Source organism: Carassius auratus, chromosome 26 (genome assembly GCF_003368295.1).
Source record: "Carassius auratus strain Wakin chromosome 26, ASM336829v1, whole genome shotgun sequence".
NCBI lineage: Eukaryota > Metazoa > Chordata > Actinopteri > Cypriniformes > Cyprinidae > Carassius > Carassius auratus.
In genome coordinates this window covers 1,482,614-1,504,763 of record NC_039268.1, presented here as the reverse complement: position 1 = coordinate 1,504,763, position 22,150 = coordinate 1,482,614, and the positions used below count along the sequence as shown (strand labels likewise).

General features: G+C 36.1%; 1 protein-coding gene across 1 annotated transcript; it reads right to left on the bottom strand.

Moving 5' to 3' along the window:
- Positions 1-4,095: 4,095 nt before the first annotated feature.
- On the bottom strand, positions 4,096-20,258 carry LOC113044747 (glycogen synthase kinase-3 beta-like). The gene is made up of 11 exons (XM_026204923.1): positions 19,789-20,258; positions 15,473-15,666; positions 15,261-15,344; positions 9,688-9,798; positions 9,341-9,471; positions 8,017-8,123; positions 7,270-7,367; positions 6,818-6,913; positions 6,370-6,556; positions 4,555-4,650; positions 4,096-4,473 (listed from the first exon to the last, which is right to left on the bottom strand). The coding sequence occupies exons 1-11, from the start codon at positions 19,874-19,876 to the stop codon at positions 4,406-4,408; spliced, it is 1,260 nt and encodes a 419-aa protein (XP_026060708.1). The 5' UTR covers positions 19,877-20,258; the 3' UTR covers positions 4,096-4,405.
- Between the last annotated feature and the right edge of the window lie 1,892 nt (positions 20,259-22,150).

The window sequence follows — 22,150 nt, the reverse complement described above, 5'->3', positions numbered from 1 at the left end:
AATGAAACTCAGATGTAAATATTTAAATATTTTGAGATACTGGATTTTTGACTTTTATGAACTGTGCGCTCTAATCATCAAAATTAAAAATCAAAATTAAAAAACTTTTAATTTGTTTTACGTAACATGTAATGAATCTAGAATATATGAAAGTGTAACAAAAAAAAAAAAAGATAAAAAAATTTATTTGGAAACTAGATGCTTCTGGATGGTAAATTCTCTCTCTCTCTCTCTCTCTCTCTAGAAAACATCTATTATATGTTATATTTAACATATGTATATTGCATGTTAAGTGTGTGTGTGTGTGTGTGTGTTAGGAAAATCAACCATTTATTGCTATGTGATGAAGCATGCATTATCTTAGAGATTGAAAAAAAAATCAGAATTACTAATGAGTTGTTACATTTGTGCAGCAGCAGTGTGAGATCTATTCATTATTTGTGAAACATCACAAAGGCATCATTCACTGCTGGAACATGATGACCCAAGACCATAATGTGGCGTAATTCATTTTTATCAGCATAATTTAATGCCAAGGTCACACTAAGGCAGTTCAACTATGTTTGTGCTATTTGCCATTATTTAATAAGCATAAATGAAAAGAATGACATTTTGTTATTGTCATTCTCATTGCTATAAACTAACAAACAGAAGAGACTGGAAAAGCTACTTACTGTATTACATTTTTGTCACTTTGTCAAAATTAGGGTTAGTGGCAATGAAAACTGTGAGTCATATATTAACTCACTTCAACGAGTAACTAAATTTACCATTGTTGTTCACAACCGATGAAAGAGACATTTCTGATTCAAGAATGTAATGTAATAAAAAAAAACTGACTTGGGTTGTTCCAAACCTGTGTGACTCTCATTCTTCTGTGAAGCTGAAGAATGTCTCAAGAATGAAGAATGTTGCTTTTTTGTCCATATGTCTTCCAATGTTCAAATATCTTCTGTGTCCTATATATATAAGAAATTCATACAGGTCCGGAACATTATGGGAGTTAAATCTTTGACTAATTCATACGGTTTCCTGACTTAAAGGTGTGAGGGGAGAAAACATCCCCCAGGCATTCAGTGATGAAGAGAGAAGAAGCAATGTATGGAGTGAGGCTATCCTACACTTTATTCAATGCAGTACAGTATCAGGTGACTGCTCTGAACCAGAACACACAAGGGACAGAACACACATCAGTATAACATACAACATACTGTGACGTAAAGGAAAATAAAATAAAATAACAGCTGTTTCATGTTGGCTGTTTAACTCTTATGGCAACCAACAGTCACGTTTGTATATTTCTCCATTTCCCCTTTCACCTCATATACTTCTCAAATAGAGTCACTGAGAAATGTGATACTTTACATGCTGAGGAAACCGTGAAGCAACGTGGCTGCCAACAGCACTGGCTTTAATGGCAAGGATGTACTTAAAAACATATTTGAATAAAACGTATGAAAAAGGTTGTCGCGCTACATGACATCACTTCCTTTAAGTGCTGCTGAAAGTATTTTACAAAAGCCCAAACACAAATCAAAAAGATATTATTCCAAAATAATACTGTAGATACAAGATCTCACATATTATAAATAATCATAAAAAAACGAATGATTTAAAAAACCCTGTAAATATAATTTTCCATAACTGTTAAAAGAACGTACAATGAATTCCTCCAACAAGAGGATTAATAGGAAGTGCTTCTGAAACCTTAAATATAAAAAAGAAAAGAAAAAAGAAAGAAAGAAAAACACTAAATCTATTTTGCCTGCTACGACAGTGAACTGACCTGAACAAGAGTTTAGTTTAAGTTCCCTTTGCCAAGCACACATTGTTTAGTCAAATTATCATTTCAGTAAATACTATACTGAGAGCGATGGAGCACCTTCATACTGTCTCATCAATATTGTATTATTTTAATAGTTGGCAATTAAAAACAAGTTCAAAACAACAACATTAAATGGACAATTAACCTAAAAAAATAACATCACCATCATTTACTCTCCTTCATATTGTTGCAAACTTGTACTTTTTCTTTCGTGTAGGAAAAAATAAATTAATAAAATAATAATTGTACTGATATTAAATAACACAGTATTTGAGAGTTAGGGAGTTAGAAATGAATAATTTGTACTTAACTTAATTTGTGTTTTCCTCCCATAAGATACAAGTATGTCTTGAATATAAACTTCAATATAGCACGCAAGTCTTTTTTGGGGGGTGCGGGGGAGGGGGGGGGGTTGACAGCCCTAAGTCACCGTTTTTTCTCCACTGTATATAAAAGATCATTTAGCATAAAAAGTAATATTTTTTTCTAAGATTCACGGAAGAAAGAAAGTCATGAGTTTGGAACAACTTGAGTGTGAGCAAACGATGCTTATTTTCACATATGGGTGAATTATCAGTTGAACTGTGCGACAGAACAGATGGAAATTCTTTCAACAACACTTTTGGTAGAGACATAAACAGTTTGAAGTAACTGTACTAATTCGGAGGAACAAGATACAACAGCCTCGGTTGTGCACATCCAATAACACTAGGGGACACTAAAGAGAACGAGAGGAAGAAAAACAACAAGAAATAGAAGCGAATGTACTGCAGAGAAAGTGTTGCCATCTAATCTTCTTCCGCCTCATCATTAGTGTCAATTTCCCTGCAAAGCAGTCCAGATGGTTAAGGTTTTCAGACCGCTTTCAGCTGCTAACTCCTGCTGAGTTCTAACACCAATGACATGAATTTGAGAACTAAACCCAACATCTTTCTTTAGGCTAGAATTTGCGGTGCAGAAACCTGTTCATGTTCCTATTTAAAGGGATAGTTCACTCAAAAAATAAAAATTCGGTCATTAATTACCCATCCTCGTGTTGTTCCAACTTCAAAACATAGAATAAGATATTGTTGATGAAATCCCAGAGCTTTCTTGCCCTCCATAGACAGCAACACAACTTGCAATGTTCCCAGGTTCAGAAACATAGCAAGGACATAGGTAAAAGAGTACATATGACATCAGCGGTTCAACCATGATTTTACGAAGCTATGAGAAAATGCTTTGTGCGCAAAGAAAACAACAACTATTCAACAATTCCCATCCCATTTGCAGTGGTGTGCCTCCATTGTGTAGAGTATATCCCGACACAAACAGTTGCTTCGGCTACATGTACACAACGCATGTTTGCGTTAACGTAAGCAACAGCGCAACAACCATGGCATGTGTTGGTTACTTGAAGCTAAAGCAAGCACACGTGTCGAGATACTCTTTCCACATGAAGCGGAAGAGAAGACTTGTTGAATAAAGTCGTTATTTTAGTTTTCTTTGCACAAAACAAGTATTCTCGTTGCTTTACAATATTGAAATTGAGTCACTAATGTTACATGGACTATTTTACCGATGTCCTTGCTACGTTTCTGGACCTGGGAATATTGCAGTTGTGTTGCTGTTTATGGGGGGTCAGAAAGCTCTTGGATTTCATCAAAAATATCTTAATTGGTGTTCTGAAGAGGGTGAGTGATTAATGACAGAATTTTCATTTTTGGGTGAACTATTCCTTTAAGGTCCCGATTATCGTTTTCCTTAATTTCGTGCTTAATTCATTTAGCTCACTAATCAGCATACAGTATTTATAGACATAAGACGTACAGCATGCACCCACACAGACACTCTCACTCACAGAAAATGATCCAATATTACGTGTCTGTAGAGTTCAGTGAAGTAGTATACAATGGGAAAGAGGAAGACGAGCAGGAAACGAATGGATAATGCCACTCCTTCAAAAGTGGCAGAAAACAAAGAGGTACACAGCGGCATACAGCTTAAGCATACAACATATCTGCCCAATACTGAGGGAAAAGGCAAAAGTCATTAGCATATATTTCACATAATCTACAGAATGTACACAAGCCCTGGAAATCAGTCCATGCCATTCAGGATTTGGTTGTATCGACCAATCAGAAACCAGCTTTCTTGTATCCCAACTGCGCCGTCTGTGTCAGCTCATAAAGTCTTTGTCTCTATGCACAGATGGCAAGGAAGGGGCCCGAGACAATTATAAAAGAAGAAGCAGCTACAGCATACAGATTTCCCTTTAAAAAATGTCAAAGTAGACATATGAAAACTTATTTGTATGTGTAACGGTTTATATAAGTGTATATATAGAGAAAAAGAGAGATAATTGTCAAACATCACCGCAGATAATCCTGGGGCGGTGTTTCTGAGCCCACGATTCATCCTTTAGAGCAATAAATAAAAAATATTAATAAAAACAAAGACAATGACTGGGGAAGGCTTGGTTTGGTGCATCCATCATAACATGAGCTTTTCAGTTAGTTTTAGCCACGCCATTGACCCCGGGGAGTGGGCGTGGCTAATAAGCAGCAGCGTAAAAGTGGTCCATTGATGGGTGGATGGGGTTCAAGTTGAAGGATTAGGGACGGCAGAGGCAGCGTTGGTGTTCGGACCACGATCGCCACTGTTGGCACCTGGAACAGTAAGAGAAGGTTTAAAAAAAGCTGGTGAGGACAGTCTTGGGGTTTGTGAGAGGCCAAAAGTGAAAAACCGACCTGTTGCAGCCAAGTTAGACTGGGAAGAGTTTTCCACCTGGTTCTGAGCATGTGCAGGAATGAGTACAGAGGCCAGCGAAGGGTTACTGGACAACTCTGATGATTAAATGCAATGGATATTAGTGCAAAAGACAGAATTATGCACGTGAAAATACTTTTACACTAACATTAAAAAAAAAAGTTTGGGGTGAGTGTTTTTGAAAGAAAACTCAAATTTCGATTAAGATGTATTAAACTGATCAAAACAGACCGTAAAAATACTTATAATGTTATTTTTATTCCTAATCGATTCTCTTCTTAATTTTTTGTATTCATCAAAAAACAAAATGAAACATTGAAAAATTCAGTTTTAACAAAAAACAGTAAGAATTTTTTCTTGGGCAGCAAATCATCTTATGTGACCCTGGATGACAAAACCAGTCATGAGAGTCAATTTTCTGAAATTGAGACTTATTGACATATGGATTGTTAGGATAGGACAATATTTGGCTTAAAATACAACTATTTGAAAATCGGGAATCTGAGGATGCAAAAAAAAAACATCTAAATATTGAGAAAATCGCCTTTAATGTTGTCCAAATGAAGTTCATATTAATTCATATTACGAATCAAAAACTAATAGTGCTGGGCAACAATTACATTTTTTTATTGCAATTGATCGCATGATTTGCTGCAAATAATCACATTGTCATGCACAAAATTCCATAATTATTTCAAAAGTAGTGTTTTGTGCACTTTTACCATTTAAAAATACTGCAATATGAACAAAAGTTCAATAACATTTGGTTTGCAAACACTTTAAACAAACAACTTTTTTTTTACAGCAGTATTCCTTTTACATAGTAGCACTGTGGCAGTTAAAAAAGATTTCTTGTAAATCTCAAATTATAACATTAATGTAATCAAATTTAATTAAAAACCAAAGCTATTTGCCACTGCCAGGGCACTAACGTTTTTATAAAAAATATTTCATAGTTTGTTATAGAAAAAAAAGTTACGGTATTTTTCAGACTATAAGTGGCACCTAAGTATAAGTCACATCAGTCCAAAAATACGTCATGACGAGGAAAAAAACATATATAAATTGCACTGGACTATAAGTCGCATTTATTTAGAACCAAGAACCAAGAGAAAACATTACCGTCTACAGCCACGAGAGGGCGCTCTATGTTTTCAGTGTAGACCACAGGAGCATTGAGCAGCATAAAGCGCCCTCTCGCAGCTATAGACGGTAATGTTTTCTCCTGGTTCATTTCTCTCGGTACAGTCGCAGTACCAGCCCAACTATGAAAAAAAGTGCGACTTATAGTCCGGAAAATACAGTATGCTCGGAGTCCAGAGCCTTGATCATAGCATTCCGGCACTTTCCGAGTAGAAACCTGCATGATCGTGGAACCCAAATCAACAGCGTGCGGTGCAGGACAGCACTTGATGGGTGAGACACTGGTGTCTGCGGTGATGCGGGAGATAACAGGTGTACTCACACTAGGCAATCTTAACCATGCCCGAGTGCTTTTGACCCCAAAGCCCGGTTCATTTGACTAGTGTGATCGCAAAACAACGCACTCCACTGTGCCGAGCGAGAGCACTTCTCTGGTGTCTTCACATGCTATCATTAGAAACATCCATCATCAGAAAGTCGTGAGCACTTCATGTGAGCGCTGCTGCAGTCTTAGTAAGAGACTTTCAAAAACGGTTTAAAACTATTACCGACCCCAAATATTTGAATGATGGTGTACATTTGCTAATCAGTTAATACTTGTTACAATATATCAAAAAGATTAAATCAATCGTCATCATTTGTGTGCAGCATACCCTGTGTAGTGAAATTAAACAGCACAGGCCGCTCTCTTCCATTCGGGAGCTTGAGGTTGGGCTCACGGAGCTCGTCGAAGAAAGTGTGAGCGCAGGCCTCCAGAGGAGTGAATCGGGCTGTAGGCGTGTACTCCAACAATCGGGAACACAGAGCTATCGCCTCCGGAGGGGTCCGGGGCCGGAAAACCTAACATATGGACGACGACAACACAGGACTTTATACAAACTTCTGTATAATGATTTCAACTTTTGACTGTACAAAATGCTTTTTTTTTTTTTTAGGAAATAAATTTGTATTCTCCTTTAAACAAATAAACTGCATCTGTGTTGACAGAAAAACTCAGACTCATTAGATAAAATGCAAAATAAGATGGTTGTAAAGACCAGAATCACAGTCTAGAATTAAAGTGATAAAAAGCTTGAAACACATGGAAACGCTCATGCTAACCTTAGTCCACGGGTGTGCCTTTATCTGTGGAAACTTGAATTCAGTGTAATTTGGGTTCATCTCCCGGATCTGCTCTCGTGTAGGAGTTCCCAGCACCTGGAGGAAACAAGTTCTCTTATTCTGTTGCTATTAAAATATATAACCCACACACCACCACTATTACAACAACTGTATACAGAGGAACAATCTAGTTGGAATCACTCAATTGATGAACTATAAAAAGATTGACAGCTTTCTTTTTTTAAAACCTTTGTACTTTAAAGTGCATTGCAACTCCTGAAGTGCATGCTCAGAATAAATGTTGTCGTTCGTTGGTTCGTTATAACACTAGAAATACTTTTAATATTAATACTAGGAAAAGTGCATAATGAGACACTTCAGCAAACAGAAAAGTTGATGCTCATTTTTATTATTATTTATGAAACTCATGCAACACACATATACTTCCATACCTTGATGATTTCAACGAGCTGATCGACACCACTGTCTCCAGGAAAGATCGGCTGTCCAAGAAGCAGCTCTGCCAGTACACATCCCGCCGACCAAATGTCTGTATGAAAACAAAGGTAAACACAGCACTCACTCTTCTGACAACAAAGATTAGCAGCACAAACGTATTCGATCACGTCATTAGCATGTCTCAGTGTTGTTTTTAAGCTCTTTTAGCTTCGTGATGCATTCAAGCATTTAGAAATTACTGCAATATGGATTGTTGATGCATGTAGTTTTAACTGTGAATTTTTTTTTTTAAATGAACCCTGAAGAAAAATGCATCTCAGTTTCTAGAGGCTTCTGATAATTCAACTTTGCAAACATAGGAATAAATTACATTTTAAAACATATTCAAATAGTAACAGTTACTTTAAATGGCAAGAATACTTTATTAGTATTTTACTTTATTTTGGATCAAATAAATGCAATATTGGTGAAAATAATTGACTTTCAAAAAATCATAAGAAATCACAAATATATATTTTTGACACCATCGCACAAACGCAATGATTTACTAAATGTAACACTCAAGATAAAATGAATCTATTGTATATTATCTGAATTAAGTCCTGTTTATATTATGACTGCAAACTACAACAGGACAGGATTTTGTATGATACTGAATCTTGATAAAAGAGTTAGCATTAGCACGCCAATGCTGGTGGTGGAGTTTAAAACGTTTTAGAATAAAAAGAGCATTAGATTACCTATGCTGGAAGTATAGTCTGTGGCTCCGAAAATGAGCTCAGGGGCTCTGTAGTAGCGCGAGCAGATGTAGGAAACATTAGGCTCACCACGCGCCAGCTGCTTAGCACTGCAGGAGACAGAAAGAAACAGACCGAGACACAGACAGAGAGAATTAGACAGAACCAGAAATGTCATTTACATTAAAACAGCCATCATCATTGGACACACTATCATCACAAGAACAATAATCATGATCATTATCGCCAAACACTGACTACATCCAAATGTTTGTTACAGAGGAACAAATCTTTTTTTTTAAAACTTCAAGAAGTTTAAAGCAGTTTAATCAAAAAAAGACAGCCACAGATTTAGACCAGAAAGCTAAATGTGTCTGATGAAGGGATTTGATCCATGATATAGTCACTTTCACAAGAGACTTGTTCAGTTTCTGGAAAATTGCCAGAGGACGTTTTCCAGTAAAGCCACCACATCACACAAGTAACGTCTTTCTGTGTTTTTATATTGCCTCTATTCACATGCCAGAAGCACAAAGTCCTTATTCTCTCCACTGAAGTGCATCCTGGGATGCTTTTAAGTTGACATCTTGTGTATGATATACTTGTTGCATGCTTTTATTTCAGTATTCACTCCAAATTATCAATTTGTAAAGAAACACAAACATGCACCGCATTTTTAAAGTTTGGGATTGGTAAGACTTTTTAATGTAAAAAATAAAAGTATCTTATGCTCACCATGGCTGCATTTATTTGATCAACAATTAAGTAAATCAGTAATATTGTGAAATATTTTTCCAATTTAAAATAACTGTTTTGAATTTTTACATATTTTAAAACCAAATTAATTCCTGTGATATCAAAGCTACATTTTCAGCATCATTACTCCAGCCTTCAGTGTCACATGACCCTTCAGAAATCATTCTAAAACCCTGATTTGTGCTCAAGAAACATTTCTTATTATTATCAATGTGGAAAACAATGCTGCTTCATATTTTGTGAAAACTGTGATACAGAACCTATATATGAAATATTAATATTCTCTAACAAGGTATTTTCTGTCATTTTTGATCAATTTAATGTCTCCTTAGAGAATAAAGGTATTCATTTTCTTTTCTTTTTTTACTAACCCAAAACTTTGAATGGTAGTCAGTGTATACTCAATTTTCTTTATCTCAATCAACAAAAGGTTTTAGAGATTTATAAGCATCAATACAGAACTCCAGGCAACGTTTCAACATTGTTTTACTCAAGATCTTGAAATGAAGAAGTGCTGGTAACACTCCAGCAGATGTTATACAGAAGACAGCACCCAATTTCCCCGTCTCACCTTCCAAAGTCACAGAGTTTGAGTACAGCTGTCTCTGGGTCGAGCAGGAGGTTCTGCGGCTTGATGTCTCGATGGCAGATCCCATACGAGTGGATGTACGCCAAGCTGCGGAACAGCTGGTACATGTATAGCTGAAAACACATAAACAGTGACTTTGATACAGCAGAATTAGCTAAATATTCCACCGTAAAGATCAGAAATGGATCAAAGTCATACATCCAGCCAGTATATCTACACTAGAAAGTTACACCATAAAATCCATGCTATTAGTTGAGTGGTTTCACTAAGTAACAAACAAAATCACACATGTTCAGTGAATAATGTCAGATTCTATTGACAGAGGTTACCTTGACATAGACCATGGGCAGATTCTGCTTGGCTTTGCTGTAGTGTCTGGCCACCCGGTACACGTTTTCAGGCACGTAGTCCATCACCAAATTCAGATACACCTCATCCTTCTGTGGGTGGGAAGAAGAAGACAGGTGAGGGACGAAAGGAAAACATCTTTAAGGGATAGTCCACACAAAAATTTTCTTTCATTTGCAGAACACTGAAGATATTTTGAAGAATGTTGGTTACTAAATAGCTTCTGATTCCCAATGACTTCCACTGTATCGACAAGAAACAGAAAGGAAGAACTTATTTTGGTTCCCATGTTCTTTTGACATGAATAACATGAGGGTGAGAAAATAATAATAATCAGAAAAATATGATATGGATGTGTGTTTTTATTTGCTTTATACTGCAACAGAATGACTAGATTATTCAAATATAAATAAGCATTGGTTACATAATATACAAGTTATTTGTAGTTTAATTTTAATACAACATACCATTACAGTGATATAAACTATTGCTCAAACGTTTGGGGTCAGTAATTTGTTTCTTTTGAAAGAAATATTCCTTTTTTTCTTCAGTGGCATATTTAATTGGTCAAAAGTGACAGCGAAGACTTTTAAATTGGACACCATTTTAATCAGCGATGTTCTTTTGAACTTTCTATTCATCAAACTCACTCTTATATCACGTAAATTAATTCAAATGTATTCAGCCAGAATACAGTTATTTTAAAGGTCCCGTTCTTCGTGATCCCATGTTTTAAACTTTAGTTAGTGTGTAATGTTGTTGTTAGAGTATAAATAATATCTTTAAAATTCTAAAGCTCAAAGTTCAATGCCAAGCGAGATATTTTATTTAACAGAATTCGCCTACAAAAAACGACCCGTTTGGACTACAGCCCTCTAGTTCCTGTAGTAATGACATCACTAGAACCGTTTTTTGACTAACCTCCGCCCACATGAATACACAAAAAAGGGGGCATGGTCTTGTTGCGCTCCGACGGAGAAGAGGAAGAGCTGCGTTTGTGTTTGTCGCCATGTCGTCGAAACGCTGTTATTTTCATCTCGGTGTCCAATCACCTTTGTTTGGGCTTCCCAGGGATGCTGTACTTAGAGATCGATGGTTACAATTTATGTTTAAACATGTAAAACTATGTGCAGCACATCTTGCTGAGGACAGCTTCCTCAATCTCAATCAGTTTAATGCCGGATTCGCACAAAGATTATTCTTGAAAGATGGAGCAGTTCCCTCTTTGTCTGGAGGAGGCGTTGTTTATGGACCACAACCGGTAAGTGTATTTTATTATTTAAGTTGGTGCATGCATTTAACAGTTTCTGTAACTTAAATGTTTTGGGATTTTGGTCATACTGTCTTCTCCGCCCATAAACCAGAGTGTTTATTTCATTCCTATATTCACTGAACCATGTGGATAACCAGAATATGTCAGCAGTGGTCTTTCAAGAGGAAAAGGGGGTCTGAAACTCAACACACGAGTCACACAACAGTCTTTATTTCTCTCTCTGTGTGTTGCCTCCCAGAGACATAAACTTCTTAATTTATCTAAATTAGCCTGCCAAAGGCACTGAGCCAACTCCTGCCTCACAACAGTGACAGCGGCTCTGTGATTGTCCTGCGATTGGCTGAGTGGTTTCTGAGTCATGCTGTGATTGGCTTAGATACATCTCCTCAGATAAAAGAGGCTGCTAAATGACAAATATTAGTATCAAGGTTCCATGCTGATGCCTTTACATTGGCAATGAGAGAAGACAAGAGTTTTACACATTTTGAGAGAGAGACATAATGTTATTGATGCTAATTGGTCAATGTAGCATTTAAACTATGCTAAAATACATGATATTGTAACATCTGCCAAAAAAATGGTAGTATGTTATGCTGTATCCACATGACCTCATGATGCAGCATGAAAATACATAGCTGAAATATGCATAAAAATAATTGTTTTAAATTTATATATTATATATCTATTTTTTTATATATATATATACTGTATATGTGTGTTTATGTTTATTACCATTTCCTCTTTTTTGAATTTAGGGAGAAATATGACTGAATGAAATATGATGAATAAGTTTTCTTTATTTGCATATCATTTGTATATTTTGAAATTACTGATGTTTAAAAGTCAGAATATCAGAAACAGATATATTGTTATTTTTTTTACTTTAAATCCATGCTTGTGTAAAAAAAAAAAAAAAAAATGATATTGTATCAAGAAATAGTAAGAGCTTGGAAGGTCAAGACAACCGTATTGCATTGTGGGATACATTAGCTGGGCACATTTTAGCAAATGCAGCTCGTGGTTGCATACTACTGTGTCTAGATTGCATTTCTGCTCTTGACTATAAGGTGACATGATAGCTAATATCCATGAACTTTGATTCAACCACCCCACTGCCAAATGTGAGTAAACGGGTGAGAGTTCTGTTTGGACAGGGTTACATAACTGAACTGATCCTGTTTCTGTGACACCAGGGGAGCCGTCGGGACGGAGACGCAGTGGTCAGACACTATGTCACCGTGCTGGAATGGAGGGTTAAACCGGTGAGGACAGCCCTGTCAATGAGACGGCCAGAGACACACGCTTCACCGGCCATAAACATAGTCTACACAAGCTAAATCATCAGGATAACATGTTTCTGCCTTACTGTGGTGCTAACATATCTCATTACATTAGCATTAGACTTTCTTCAAATTGCAGATATACTTATACTTATGTAAAAACAATGCAGAGAGTAAAATAAACAGGCCGATTTATTTTTATTTTTTTTAAAGGAGGAAAGTGATGCATTCACTGCCATTCAAAAAAAGAGTTGGGTCAGTAAGTTCTATTTAAATACATGTTAAATAATAATATGTCATTTATTCCTCCGACGGTAAAGCTGAATTTTCAGCATCATTACTCCAGTCTTCAGTGTCAAATGATATTTTTGGGGGGGGAAATTGAGATATAAAGTTGCATCCTTGCTGGAAGTTAATTTTAAAAACATGTACTGACCCAAATTTTTGAACAAATTACTTTTGTTGTTGAAATGAAAGATCATATGACAAGGACTTCAGTGTTCCAAGGCAATATGTGTGTTGTGAATTAATACACTGGTGTAAAGTATGTTTCAGGCCATAGTATCCCTTCAACAGCATTGCATCACAGGAATAAATTACTTAAATATTAAAATCAATATTAAAAGTAGAACATATTTCAAAATTGTAATGCTATTTCACAAATTTACTTAATTTTATTGTACCAAATAAATTCAGTCTTGGTGAACCAAAGAGACTTCTTTCAAGAACATGAAAAAGCTTAGCAAAGGAAGTGTATTTATAGAGATATACACATATAAATGTATATTATTAAAAATATGTATTTATTATATTTTCCAGGAAGTAATATTGAAAATCTTAACTTCGGGACCCAGTCAGCACAGAGAAAAAATACTTTATTAAACGCTGCTTTAGTCATGGAAAGGTTCTTGATTGCTTTTCTGACTGATGTGACACTTCAGTTGAATTCACTCAATCCAAAATGTGAAGGGAAACAAAGGAGCATGTGGATGAAACAGACCCTTTTGCTCAGAAAAATTTCACAACCAATCATTTTCCAAACCACAGCTAAAGCATGAGCTGCAATCTATATTTATATATGAATGCGGCCCTCCTGGCTGAAGTGGACTGCCTCTGACATGAACTATATGAACATGCTTAGTGTTGGGTTACATTGTGGTACCTTGTTCTTCTTTCTCAAAAAGAAAGAAATGGTTGATTTTGGACTTCTTGCAAAGTTAGAACTCTCATGTATGTAATGCTATAGCATTCTCGTCATAGGATCCTGACAAGACTCCGATCCTATTTGTGTGATCTGTTTAAAGATTATCCATTAAAAGAGAAGTCTGAACTCCCATAGACCTGAACTCGGTGAACTCTCTACACGCACACATTGTTCCTTTGGCTGGCTGCACAGGAGCCAGAGCTTGTCATACAGTAAAAATAGGGCTGGTCTAACAGTTTAGCTTCCCATCAATCAAAGGTTTCCTACTGAGCTGTCACTGGCCACTGCTCTGACAGGTTTTGCCCCCGGGGCTATCGCAGGATTAACTGAAATCCCATCCACAGGTCAACGCTGGAGGGAATGAACAGCCTGAGCTGTAGATCACAACAAAAATACCACCCTGTTTGGATAGCAGATGTCTTCTAGTGTATGTATTGTATACAGTTATGAATGCCCTTCACAATGCAGAGGTCAACTCCATGTTCTTCCAATAGTTTGCAATGGCCCTATTGTATGCAGTGTTTTATGAACAGCTGTTTTACTATATTCTGCTGAGGTGAAATTCAGTGCAGTCCTGTATTGGGATACGTATCGTATCGTATCATATCGTGACTTGGCCTATGATACACAGCCCTACTTAATATATGCATGAAATGAAAAGATACAGCACTATTAAGATTGATTGATTGATTGCATATTTATTAAGAGTTTCTGCAGATTTTACTTCTGCAGATTATACCTTTTTAAGGTAAACGTAACAAATGCTCCCAACTACTAGAATTTGGACATTTTTACTGTAACTTCTGATCACACTGCAAAAATTTTTTTTATTTGTTTCATATGATTTACTTTCATCTGTATTTGTGTCTTGTTTTCCTGTGCAAATGCCTAAAGAAGCAAAACTACATAAAATAAGAAGTCTTGTTTTATGAGAATGTTATTGAAACTGAGTTTTTGATTAAAACAAGAACAAATACCGGCTAATGGGCTCATAAAATGCTAATTCAAAGGGAAAACAAGTTTTTATTCATACTTATTAACAGATGTTTTTTTTTTATTATTGTTTAACCATAAATTAAATACATTTTGCTCAATATCTGTAAAAACTAAAGACTTCCTTTTCAAGTAAATGTACCTTGATGCTTAGAGATTTGTACTGGGAAACAAAAACACTGAGGAAGATTTCCAATTCTGCAGTGCATGCAACATTCAACTCCATGACTCATGACTTATGAATTTGAGACTTTCTGCTCTGATTTAAGACTTTTCTAAGCTTTAATTTGTGGAAAGGTGAATTTAGACTTTTTAAGTTCAGCTGAAACCCTGTTTTCATCTATAAAGCCATTTTCATGGCAATTTTGCCACAAATACTTATAAAAAAAACATATTAAACTCATTATTGTAATATAGCAATAAAAATAATAGGCTTATGTTTCCATATGTGAAATATAATTTCTTGTAATATCTTTTAATTTACTCTACATATTTTTCTTTCAATAAAAACACTTGACTTAAAAGCCGAACTCTATTGGATTTTTTTCAAGTATGAGTTTGCTGGTATCCAGAGTGTAACTCACACTGAAGCTCTGAGCAAGAGGCTCTGCTGCAGTCCCTCGCAAGCACAGCTCATTAAAAAGTTAGATATCAGACTGCTCTTCACTTCGGGGTTGCACCATAGGAATACATATCCCACGACCCTGAGAATTTGCTGGGAACTACTGGACAGCATGTTTCTAGTCTATAGGGCACAAGATGCTGCTCAGAAAAAAAAACAGAGGTAAGAAATGTAGCACTCACTTTGTCTCCACTGGAGTAGAAGAAGTAGCGCAAACGGACAATGTTACAGTGATCCAACTTCCTCATGATCTGTAACTCACGATTCTGACATGAGAAACAATTGATAGGCAGAGAAAAAGAAAAAATCATGAGAAATTACATCAATATACTGCTGAAGGCTAAACTTGCCTCGTTAAGACTTAATAACAAACCAGCAATAAAGAAATTCTTACCTTAAACCTTTTATCCTGCAGCACCTTCTTTATGGCCACCAGCTCTCCGGTGTTGCACAGCTTCGCTTGATAAACCACCCCAAACGAGCCGTTCCCGATGACCTTTGTGTCCATGTAGCTGACCTCCTGAGGCCGGTCAGGACCCTGACCGGGGGTCGCGGCCACTGTTGTAACTTTACTGCCATCTTTATCTCCTAAAGAGAGAGCGAAGGAACATGACCTGGCCTGTTGTACATGGTCACATGCTCTCGAGCTGTTACTATGCTCATTAGCGTGAGATCCTGCGTGCATCATTTATTCACCAGAGCTAATTTTTGGAGTTAAACACATCCGCTTCACACCTCATCACAGTTTCGCACCCCTGAGCAAGTGCTTGACAACATGAATATGGGCAATATGAGGACAAAACGGGAACTGTCCACAATTATAAAGTAGAAATAGATTTTGAAACTCAGTACTCACTTTTTTTTTCTCCCTCACTGTGAATTCATATTTCTATTACGAGAAATTCATTACAAAAACTGCATTATTACAGTGAACAGTCTAGCTGCATGTTTGCAGGGAATCGAAGCCAATTTCAGTGAAATAGCATAAGTGTGTGTGTGTGTGTGTGTGTGTTTGGCAAGTCAGGTGAGCCGTGGAGTAAAGTGCAGAGAGAGTGCATGTTCAGCACGGGGAAATGTGATGAGTCAGAGGGTGTGAGTGTGCACACACAATCGCTCGATGTGCTAATAAAGATCTCGGCTCACAAACGTACGCAGCGTGGAATTTTAATTGAGTCACGGCCCATTACTTACCCAGATCATCTTCCCATCCCGCTCCTCTGACACCATCCAGCTCGCGAACCGACTAGTCATTTAGCAATTCAGATAAACCGAGGCATTTAATATAAGACGCAGCTTAGCTTAATCTTCTCCGCTCTGAGAGACTTTTCAGCATTAATCACATTATCTCACATACAAAGTGATTATCCCTCGCCATCCACAATATTAAGAACAGATGAAAATGAAACCATCGTAAATAAAAGATGAACTGATTATGAATATACAATGATTAGCCCTGCAGAACTCAAACACCAACTTTCTACATATCAACCCTTGTATATTTGTTTTTATTATTATGAATGTTAGTCAGGATGCATGTCATAATTAAATTGGCTGCACTTAGGGATGCACTAATATTAAAATCCTGAATGATGCCTATAAGCCAATAATTATTGTCATGTTATGGGATTAAAATGTACAGTATGAACAATGGATACTCATTTTGAGATTTACTTAAAATTAAATATAACAGTATTACAACATAATTTACAACATGATTATAAGAAATGCTTCTTGAGTAGCAAATCAGCATATATGAATGATTTCCGAAGGATCGTGTGAATTAATAAAATATCTGCCAGTATTTCCCAACTGACACCTACTAATATGGTACCAAGATATTATTCTTTCAGCTTTTTGTTCACTGAAAAGACATATTTTTAGATGTCAATAAAATATTAATGATCAACACCAGTCCAACTGACCCATTTAACAAATGTCTGTCCCTCGCAGGCTCATCTGATACACATTAAATAGACACCTACCCTAAGGAGGCCTATAATAGCTCTAAATAGGTTTAAACCCTAATTTGCTTGGACAGGTTCATGGTATTATCTTTAATACGAGCTGTGAAATGTAATTTCACAGCTATGAAGAGAGGCCTGCTGCTGTTCTCTGACAAGCATGTCTAGACCTGGACTATTTGGCGTGTGATGATAATGAGCGTGTCACATGCTCAGGTGTAGCCCCTCTTTAGGACGCACCCTGTGGAGGAATCATGCTGCCTCAGGCCTGGGCATTGCTATGACAGGAAGATGAGTCAGCTGGTAGAGCTGATGCTGGGAGTCATTAGCTGTCAGCTGATCAGATCAACCTCTCTCATACATGCAATTAAAAGAAAAAACTGCATTTGGAATAAACACAATGCCTATTTCATAACATGTATTTTATTGTTTCTATTGAATTGATCAGATGTTTTAAGATTTTTGAAAGAAGTCTTTTATATGCTAAGCAAGCCTGAATTTATTTAATCAAAAATATTGTAAAAAAAACAAAAAAATTTTTAACAGTTTAAAATAGGTATTTTACATTTTAATATAGTTTATAATGTAATTTATTTCTGTGATGCAAAGCTGAATTTTCACTCTAATATACTGATTTGCTGCTGAAGAAACATTTATTATTACCAAATCTTGAAAACAGTTGTGCTGGTTCATATTTTTGGGGGTGAAAACAGTGATAAACAGCACATTAAATAAATATAGATCTTTCTAACATCACAAATGTTTTTTTTTTCTGTCACTTTTACTGATTTTCATGCATCTCTACAAAATAAAAGTATTCAATTCTTCATGCATTTCCCACAACTCACGTTTGACCTCTAATATCAAGTGAGGAACTAATGTTTCAACACACTGCAATGAAGAATTACTTGATGATAGAATTAATTAGATGTGTTTATATTCCAATATTGTATATATTAAGTACACTACATTTCAATACAAAACTATTCCCCACAATTACATTGCTGTACGTACTGTTTGAGGGAAAATACAAGCTGTACATGTCTGCTTGTATACTCCAAAACCTAATCCCAAATAGATCTAATGAAACACTGAGTTTCCGTTATGGTAGAAAACCATAAGACAGACATGGATGTGTTAAGCGTCAATCCACATGTCCTCATCTAATGTTAAGATGACTGTGACTCTACAGAAGAGTCAGAGGTGGTGAGTCACACACATCCCTCTGATCCTCGTTTCCTGAGGAGCACAGGGGTGAGATACACATCATTAGTGCAGGAACTGAGTGATCCAGCTGGGCTGAGGCTCTGGAGAGAGGCCTGTCAATCAAACTATGGGGCTTGGGTTCAAAGAGGGGCAATGGACAATTTTACAGCTCAGGCAGCTAGACATTATCCAGCTAGAAAGTATGTGAGATATCAAGTTGTAAGCTATGCCTCGAGACATTTATAGCTTATTAATCAATACCTGCTGAAGGGTCTCAGAGCACTAAAACAAGCACTGAGCTCATCAAGGAACATCTTTCTTGGTAGGACAGTGAATCTAACCAGCTGAAAGGTCTCAGATTAAGCTCTTAAAGTGATAGTTTACACAAACCTGTCAAATGTGGCATTTACTCATCCTCCAAACCTGTATGAGTTTCTTCCTTCTGTTGAACACAAAGGAAGATATTTGAAGAATGTGGGTAACCAAACAGTTGACGGTAGCCATTGACTTCCATAGTATGGAAAAAATGTCAATGGCTACCGTCAACTGTTTGGCCACCAGCATTTTTCAAATATCTTCCTTTGTGTTCAACAGAAGGAAGAAACTCATACAGGTTTGGAGCAACTTGATGGTAAATTACTTTTTTATTTTTTTGGGTGAACTGTCCCTTTAAATGACACCTTTGTGTCCATACAGGAATTTTCTGATGAATATTAGAATATGATCATGTGTTTATCATATAAATGTGTTTACCAAAACTGGACACAATATATATATATATTTTTTAATCTGTAAAAGACAGTTGGCATATTCCTTAATTAATCAGACATTTGGGTCACACTTTATTCAAAGTAAACGCTGCAATAATAATAATAATATATCATGTGACACCTGTCTTTTTCAGACTTCTATAACCAGGAATATCTGATTAATCTGGTTATGGTAATCAGGTCAGTGTTAGTTTAGGATCATTTGGATACTGTTATAGTTTATTAACATTTGGAATTAGTTTTTATTTTTTTATATCATGTTTTCATTTTATTTTAGTTGAAGTTTTATTTATATTTTCTTTTATTTTATTTCAGTAAATGTTTAATTCATTTCAAGTAATGGATTTTTTTTAATGGTTTAAATTTTAGTCGACTTGTAATCAGGGTGTGTTTACATGATTACATGTTTAAAAATCTGATTATAATCTGACAATTTTTGTGCATGTTAATGCAGTAATTATCTTGCTGAAAAAAAAAAGGTCTAGGCACTGCAACCTCCCCGGAATAAACTACTGAGCTGTGCAATGATGCCCAGGCAGTGTGCTTTCTCAGAGCACAATGCAGCAAATGTATTTCCATTGATAGATCTGATAATAAGAGACAGGACCTGACCCATCCCTTGAGATCCAGACAGCATTACATTAGGTTAAAGATTATATGGCACATGCTCACAAACTGTATATAATAAACATATGCATCCCGATCATAACCAAGTGGGAATTTCTTGTTTGGCAGAGAAATATTCCGATATGAGATACAGAGTGGATACTTACTGCTGACTTTCATGTTGCCAAAGGCTGAAGGCTGCGGCACTGGCTTGCAGCTCTCCGCAAATGAGGTGGTCCTAGGCCGGCCTGACATCTCCAAGATCCCGTTACTGTTCAAACACGATCCTTACAGGCTCCTTTGACACAAGAGTAAATATCTGGGTTCCGAATAGCTTCTGTTTAAGCAAATAAAGGATAACTCCAGGTTATCTCTTCCAATGCAGTGAATTCAGAGGTGGTCAGCTGATTGGAGATGAAGATATCCGTTCATTAACCACAAAATGTACCGTTTAAAAACACTTTACAAGGCAAATTGCTTAAAAATTAGTCCCCGTTTTTGACTCGCCGATTATAGTGTCACAGAAAAATGGATATGGAAAAACAAAATCACATTATCTTGGACATACATTCAGCCTATATCGGTTCACATCAGCATATCATCCAGAGCACAGGACTGTTATCTCGCATGCGCGCTGGTGAAGTCTGCCGAGATCAGATCAACTCAATTATAATGTATCTTTCACTTTGTATCCTTCAGATGTTTCAGGCGTGTATCGATAAAGCGGACACCGAGACCTGCCATGGCCGCATCAGTCCGTGAATATATAAACAATCCAGGCATATTTCTTCCAAATGACTGTAAGGATGTCGCTAGGTTTTTCTTGAGCCCAATAAAAAAAAAAACCTGACGAGGATGTTTCCTTCCAAGTGACACAGCCGCTCTGGACACCCTCTGCTAACGATGTGTGTGAGTGAGATTCACGAATGAATCATTCATAATTATGAATCGAATCTTTCGAATGATTCTTTCAAAACGACTCGTTCCAGAATCGGACTGGTTCTTGATTCCGCTGACAGTATTGTAAATATTTTAAGAGCCAATTGACTACTGTAATTACATGTATGAAGGGTCATTTAGCCAATAATCAGGATTTTTAATATAAAGGTAAACTATATGTTTTTTATGAAAAAAATTATTATTGGGTCATTGCAGCAAACTGACTGAACTGGGACACTAAACACTCTTTTACATAAAATTTCATCGAAAACAACATAGTAAACAGCAATATGTGTTTACATGTGGCTTTGTAACGTTTCAGAGCCACGCCGGGACCACGTGGTGACGTAATGTCGTCATGACGTAAAGAATCGCTGTATGGTTTCTTTGAAACTAGCTGTTCAAAAGAACCGATTCACGGAAATTAGTCAGGCTTTCCATACACCACTACCTCCTACCGGAAAGTGAAGGATAGCGCAGTACAGTACTCCCTCTCTCCGCTCATCCGCTGCTGTTACATTAATGCCTTCACAGTCGCTTTGGAAGATAATACGTCTTTTACGTAAAGACGCGCTTTCAAACGTAAGGTAAAGCTCTCCGCTGAAAGCGCGCGACGTCATTTCGAATTTGTGATGGCGTAGACGTGACACGCGCACCCTGAAGGGAAATGAGTGGAGAATACAAACCAGTGATGATTGATTGTAATAATCAAACAGAAAATCTTTTCACTTTATACAAATGTCATGTAAATTATAAGAAATAATCAGGGGTCTATGACTTACTGGTCATTATTTGAAAATGATCGTGTGGTTTAATGACATACTGGTCAACCAGTTCATTTTATTTTAATACAATATGAAACATTTTTTTTTTAGATATAGAAATCTATTAATAATAGTTATGTACATACACCCTCACTTATATGCTCTGGCACTGACACTCGACCCTCTTCATGAGCACTGATTCTTTGATGATATCTCACAGATACTGTGAAGGCATGCTGGATTTCAGCATGAGGATCATGTTTGCTCTTCTGCTCTTCAGTCTACAGCGGACTGGAGGGGATTTCATTTTTAAATGTTTTTTTTTAAATCTCAAATTTGCAAGTTCACATGGTTTCATGAAAGTTTAAAGGAAAAAAATATATAAAATAATTACAAATATTAACATCTATATTTATATTCATATAATTTTTATTACAAATATATTTAATAATAAACAAATGTATCTGAAATATATACATGCATGTGTATGTATATATATATATATATATATATATATATACATAATAAATATACACAGACAGCACACATAACAATTTGTATTTATTTTTCTGGATGTGATTAATCGTGATTATTTGTTTGACCATTAATTTTTATTATAAAATAAGTAATGTTAATAATAAAAATAAAATATTTATTAAAAATAACAAAGGTGTCATTTCATTAGTTAAATAAATTAATGTATTATAAAATAAAGTAATAATTATTAAAAATAAAACGTGTTACTTTGTTGTAGACAACTAAGCATATTAATACATTTATTTATTCATGTATTTACAGATAAATAGTCAATGCATTTATTAATTAA